This window comes from Cynara cardunculus, assembly GCF_001531365.2.
Source record: "Cynara cardunculus var. scolymus isolate 2C chromosome LG 16, CcrdV1, whole genome shotgun sequence".
In the NCBI taxonomy this organism is placed as follows: Eukaryota; Viridiplantae; Streptophyta; class Magnoliopsida; order Asterales; family Asteraceae; genus Cynara; species Cynara cardunculus.
In genome coordinates, this window is record NC_037543.1 from 18,746,796 (window position 1) to 18,754,088 (window position 7,293).

At 33.5% G+C, this 7,293-nt stretch overlaps 1 protein-coding gene across 1 annotated transcript; it reads right to left on the reverse strand.

Moving 5' to 3' along the window:
• Nucleotides 1-4,127: 4,127 nt before the first annotated feature.
• LOC112499691 (ethylene-responsive transcription factor 13-like) lies at nucleotides 4,128-4,717 on the reverse strand. The gene has a single exon (XM_025103018.1). The coding sequence runs from the start codon at nucleotides 4,660-4,662 to the stop codon at nucleotides 4,168-4,170; it is 495 nt and encodes a 164-aa protein (XP_024958786.1). The 5' UTR covers nucleotides 4,663-4,717; the 3' UTR covers nucleotides 4,128-4,167.
• Between the last annotated feature and the right edge of the window lie 2,576 nt (nucleotides 4,718-7,293).

Below are 7,293 nucleotides of genomic sequence, written 5' to 3' on the forward strand. Positions count from 1 at the left end.
AATCTTCAGTTTCAGTCTTCGACGTTTGCTGAAGGTTCTTTGGTGTGAGTGTTGTCTTCTTGAAGTATTGCTGCCTCTGATAGATTTACAATGCAAGTTCTTCAGCGATCACTGAACATACTCAGTGAAGATCGCTGGAACTGAAAATACAGAAACACAAATACAACGTGAAAGAGAAAAAAGATTATCATCAAATCACTAAGAGAGAGGATCAACAATTCCGCACCTCCTAACTCACATTATGCATGCCTTTATACCTTATCGATGTCTTGTAGATCATAATTACACCAAAGTAGCTTGATGACAGTAAAATAAACAACACCCAACTTGTCTGATCCGTCAATTTTACACATCCATTGTTAAAATTAAAGGGAAATACTAGATCAAAAAGACGTTTGATGTTGGTTAATTTTTAGGGTTTATTGTTTAAGGCTAGGTTTCCGTAAATTAACTGATAGGTTAGTTCTTAGCTGAAAAATTGACTACTGACAAATAAGTTAGTTCTTAGTTGATAAGTTAGTGCTGATTCAAACAACATAAAAGAGTAAAAGCATCGAATTACATATCCTTAGCGATTATCATGTTATGTGTTCTTCTTGTCTCTCCAATTATAAGTGGTGGAAGAATCTTCTTAATTAGAGGCTGGAAATGGCATCAAGAGATATAAAATTTGTCATAACTGTCATACTTATAGTTAGTTACTGGTCTCGATATCACTCATAGAGATAGTCAGAGGCTCTACATGTCATTAATTCATAACTGAGGAATTTAAGTTTAACATTATCATATAAACGAAAGATTAACACACCATGAAGTAAATAGTCTAGGTCACTTCAAGTGAATATTACCACTCAGATGAAGGTTAGTTTTTTCGTATGAAAGTTATGAGTTTTGTTGTGAACGTTCAATGCTGTTATGTTTTGCTAGCTCATCGGAAGAATGACAATGTACCTAACGGATCTCTCGAGAACTTACTTGTCTTGCATAGTCCCGATCTATACGTTCCTAAACGAGAACATGATTAAAATATGAGAATACAAGAATATGTATTTCAACAGTAAGATGAGATAATTCAATGAATATCATAAAAAAGTTGGTTATAATCGTTTTTTTGTTAAAACAAAAAATCGCCACCATTTTTAGTCGAAATTCGTTCATATACAACAAAAATTGGAGCCAAAGGAATTTTTATTAAAAAATGAACATTTTATTCTTTTTAATATGATATTCGTTTTGTTGCACATTTTTATGATGTTTTAGAGTATATTATCACATTCTCATATTTTTCACATTGTCCTCATTTTTAACCCGCACCTACCTTGAGTTCGAAAAAAAACCTGTACCTACCTACCTACGTACGTACAAACATCAATGCATGCATACATACATATATACATACATACATACATACATACATACATACATGCATACATACATACACACAAAGAGATATATATATATATATATATATATAGTTAGTTTCATACGAGAACAATGATCAAATAAAAGAATACGAAAATGATTGAAGTGCAAAATCACGTGTAAAATCACATGTGATTCACATGATTTTGGTTGTTTTGCGGGCAAACGTCACTCGCACACCCTTGTATTGATCGTTAGTATAAAATCATATGTGATTTTGCTCTTGATTTGCCTGTTTTCGTTATTATTTTATTTCATTATTGTTCTTCTTTGAAACTCCCTTCATATACATATTTACATATATGGTTATGTTTTGCACACACATACACATTTAGGGGTTGGTTCATTTGTTAACTATATTTTTATTGTTAACTTTATGAACTTAATCATGGTCGTTCATTATCTGTTTAATCAAGAGTCTGTTTTTTAAAATAATGAAATTGAACATGTGTATATCATAGTATATCATAGTGAACATTACTGAACAAGGCAAAACTGAAAAAAAATCAATAGCTTTAATTATCCATCGGGAATCTCTCTTTCATTGTTTTGTAACTGAAATCAATAGTATTGTTTAATTATAAATACATGCATATTCATATATTCACTTGTGAACATTGACCATGGTATTGTTTAAGACGCATATGCTTGTTGTTAAGGATTGAAACAACAAACAAGACATTGTTTGATTATAAACACGCATTTTTCACGTGTTCACTTGTGAATATTGGTTATGTTCACTTGTGAATATTGGTTATGTTCACTAGTGAACATATGTTTTTGTGGTAACACAAGTTGGTAGATTATGAACAATGTGTGATAAAGATTTTCTATGTGATTTTTGGTTCATACTTATCACATGGATGGGTCTTATTATACTTGGGAGTAATTAAAACGAGATCTAGAACCTTGAACATATTCACGTATCATTTATTAATGCAATTCAGATTAATATGGTGAACAAGTTAAGTGCGTTTTGAGAACATTCACATATGAATTCGCAATATATTCACTTTGATTAACCATTGTCCACATTAAAGTTAACATAATCATTCTAGAATCTTGAAATATGATGATATGATTATGATCCCAAAAAACATGCAAGTAGTAATTTGTAGCATCTCATTAAATACCATATAAGTACTTACACAAAAGAAATTAGCTATCAAACATTTGAAGTAATCTTTAGTAAAGAATAAATCTTACAGGTCCAATATATTCATAAAGTTAACATCATATTTTTTGTTAGCAAAAGATCCTTGTATGTATATATATATATATATATATATATATAGAGAGAGAGAGAGAGAGAGATAGAGAGAGAGAGGGAGATAAAAAGAGAGAAAAGTTCAAATGAAACCGATTTTCGTTGTGAACCGGGGAACAAAAGATAGTGCACCGGGTTTCCCCGACATCCACATTCAGTATGAATAACGAAGATGAAGTTCATGAACTATTTATGATGAATAATACACGATCATAATCCATGTTAAATTATTCACTATTCATGATGAATAACCTTTAAAGATGTGAGACAAGTGTGTGCTCTCCTTTGTCCCCAAGTTCACAATCGAAAATCGATTTTAATTTGAACCATCTCCTATATATATAGGCTCTTCTTTTGTTAAATAAAGAAATAGTACAAACTTTTTTAATCGGGACATTTTCTATCTAGTGAACCTAAACAAAAATGCAGAAGCCTGTTTTCAGGAAACCTGACAAAAAATAACCATTTAAAAATTTAAAATTACAATTGCAACCCTAAAATTTCAAACTACATAAAACTAGCCACTACATAGGCACATACCCCCTACGCACCAAGCCGATGCGTATTGAGACCAAAATGCAAAAAAAAAAAAAAAAAAAAACTTTTATGACATTGATGTGACAAGGGCTACCATGGGTTGGACCACATTTCAATACTCTTATGCACCGGTCCGTGCATGATGTATAAGGGGCCCACCGCCACCCGATTTTTTATTTTATTTTTCATTTTTGTTCCTTCCCGATACAACACTATTTATTTTGGTTCTTCCCAATATAATACTATTCAATTTTGTCTTTTTCCTCCTCAACCCCATTATATATACAATTCAAATTTCATATTAACAACACAAAATCAACACTTCAATCTCCATTACCTTAATACAATCTTCATTACCTTAATACAATCTCCATAATCATGTATCTAACAGGTTTTAAAAAATCGAAAGAGTTATTTAACATGTTTTGGAATGTCCAAGGACATATTTGTTTCAAAACGTTATCCAAAGACTTAATCATTTCAAACACTAAAGTCTATTGGGTTTTTTTAGACTCCCCCCCCCCCCACACACACATATATATATATATATATGTGTGTGTGTGTGTGTATGTGTGTGTGTGTATGTATGAATGATTAGGTTCACGTGATATCAACCTGTTTTTGTGAGACCCGTGGGATAATTTTTTTACACTTGAAACTTCACAGCAAAACGCTGTGAAAGTAAAAAAATGACGAACCTTCACAGGAAAAGCACTATAAAGATTACCTTCACAACGTTTTGCTATAAAGTTTCAAGTGTGAAAAAATAGTCTCACAAAACGCGAAAATAGGCTGATATATATATATATATATATATATCCAAGATTTCCATCCGTTTATACCCTGGAAGTACAGAAAAATCAACTAAATAATCAAACAAATTAAAGTAAATTGCTTTCACAGTTAAATGTATGAACAATTTGCGAAATGATCTCAAGGTGTTAATATGGCCTGCTAATGGATTCATCCACCGTGGTAGCGTCACTACTACTTGTTCTTGATCGTTTTAAACCACCATCTTCTTCTGAGGGAAACGACGGCGCAGACACAACAACCTCCGTGGTCCTCCGCCGTGGAGCCACCCTCACCGGCTCCGCCATGTTGGTGCCGATAAGATGCGGGAAATTTAACATAGCTCGAGACCCACGCATCTTATACGCTGCTTGATCATAAGCCAAAGCTGCATCCTCCGGCGACCCGTACGTCCCCAGCCACACCCGAGCGCCACGCTTCGCCGGATCTCTTATCTCAGCGGCAAACTTTCCCCATGGCCGCCGCCTGACGCCCCGAAACTTCCTCCACCCCGACGGCGCGTGAGTCCCATCCACCACCACCAACTCCTTTTTCACCTTCTCAGTGGTACCCTCAGAAATTTTAGAATCTTGAAGAAGGTGGTCATGAATTGAATCGAGAAAAGAGAGATCAGAATCTGACATAACTGGTTCCAGATGTAATTTTCTGTGGGATTTTTGAAAATTGATGTGATCAGATATATGGGGTTTGAGATAACTGATTTTGATGGTGAAAGGAAATATTATAAGGATGTATAGAGATATAGGCTTCTGTATGTATATATGATGGAAGAGTATTTGATAAACTCGAATATCCATATTTTAATATGAAATTAATGGTTTTATAAATTCACCACGTGTTTTTGTTTTTTAATTGCTTAATACGTAACCTGCTTTTCGAGTGTTCATGAAGTTTCAATTACCATTGCATGGGTTTTATTATCTTCATCTATTTAGGGGTGTTTGGGATTGCTTATAAAAATAATTTATTGACTCGTTGTGATACCAGTAATAAACATTTTTGAGTGTTTGGATAAACAACTTATACCGGTAGCAAACCGGTTAAAAGCTTTCTGACTTATAATAAGTTGATAAGTGCTTTTATAGAAAATCATAAGTTGTTTCAAATAAGCAATCCCAAACATCCCTTTAGCTTTTATATTCCCTAAAATTCATTAATTATATTAATGACTTTTATTTCATGTTTTAGGTCACACAAACTAATTTAGTCACCACAAACTCCTATCATTACTGCAGTTTCAAAAAATATAAGGGCAATCCAGGAAACGATACGTTAACATCTATTAGATATGTAAAAGGCATCGAGAACACAACGTATAAGAGCCTTAACCCCACCCTTCTCTTCTCGATAACCCCCTTCTTGTTGAACCCCGTCCTGGTGCCCTAGCGCCCTTCTCGGTGACCGCCTTTGTCAATGCACCTCCGTCCCAATGCATCAAACCTCTCTTCCTTTCTCCTAAGAAACCCCTTCCCTCCTCAAAGCAAAAGCCGGAAATCGTCCCTCTATATGCATTTTTCAGGTTTCTATTATAGTTGATTAATATTTATATATAATTAATAACTTATTCCTTTTTTATTAAAAAAATAATTAGAAGTGACTTTGGATTGGATTCAATCTACTGAGTACCAACCGTCACCTAAATATACATAATATGTGATGTGTTATATAGTACGTCTTGAATTTCGATCTTAAAATATTAGGTGGATAAATATTTTGCTATTTTTTCATACATCATGCACATTGATATCTTTTACGTCTTATTTTATGATCAAAATAACTTATGTAACTTAAATGATTTTATATAAGTGTTGTTTTTCAAAATGTAAAAAGAGCCCGTCAAACCGTGGGCAATCCCGACCCGTTTCTAAGGTGGCTATAGACATGTCCATAAGCCCGCAAAAGTGTGATTAGGTTTGCATTATTAGGCCCGTTGGACAAAAAAAAATATGTTAGGCTCGGTCTAACCCAACCCAAATTTGCAAATGATCACCTCAGATTGATCTCGGCCGGTTTCCCTTTACCTGCAACCGGTCACAAAGACATCCAAAACCCAAATGGATCTCGATCTTGGTGGTAGAAGTTGGGGGTGGTGGTTTTTGAGTTCATCCATTGTCGAAATTTTTGAGGTCATGAAGTGTGAGTGAACTGTCGGCTGTCGGTGATGATGACCGAAGGGGGAGGGGCGTCGTCGGTTAGCTCATACCAGAGAGGGTATAGAGATAAATATATCCCTCAATTGAATGACACATGACTGACTTAATGAATCCTAGACTAAAGATGTAAACTTGAGGGACGATTTTAGGTTCTAAAACACAAGATAAGGACCATTAAATGTAATCAATGAATTTTAGAGATCAAAACCAAAAAAAAAAAAAAACAAACAAATCACATCATCATAGTGTAATCCACTCTTATTATTATTTTATTTAGCTTAACAAAAAAGCATAATAAATGACTGATAACTTTCTAGAATATATAAATTATAATTTGTTTTCCTTTATTGCAGTGAAACTTAGTGTTTGTGTAAGAAATCATCTGATCTAACTTAATCTGGTGGATTTAATTAGAACTGACCGACTATAATCAGATATCCAATTGTAACTAGATTGTATCGGATCCAAAATTTCAACATCCAAAGTCGATCAATCAGTTCTTGGACAGTTAAGATTTCAATAAAACCGAACTGGTCTAATCCAATGACCTAACAATTATAATCCAACTCCCACCCAATTATCCATTTAATTATTATCCAACTATCATTAAATTACAAATTATATATAATTATTAACATTTTACGATGTTTTTTAGTTGATATTTATACGTAGTGGTTTTTAATAAATTAAGAAGATATCTGAATAATTGGTTGAAACAGTTGATTAATTGGTTGAAAGTTTGATCAAAGTATTATATGGATCCAATGGAAGAAATTGATTCGATTCAATTATCAATTGAATTGGATTAAATCTTATGTCCAATGCTTATTGGATTGGATCAGATAAGAAAATCCAACATCCAATGGGTGATTGGATCGGATCTGATCCACTTAAATCCATTACCGATGAACACCTATAGTGAAACTTATGTTCTTGTCCGGAAAATTTGTTTATTACGAATTTTGTTTTATGGTATACGTTTTGTTTTGATCTTGATCCCTCATTTCAATGGTTGTCTATCCCTTCTATCAAGTGTTATCTCATGCATTACACATGCGGGCAAATTAGTCTTTTTACCTTTCTCACTTCAAAACCCTAACC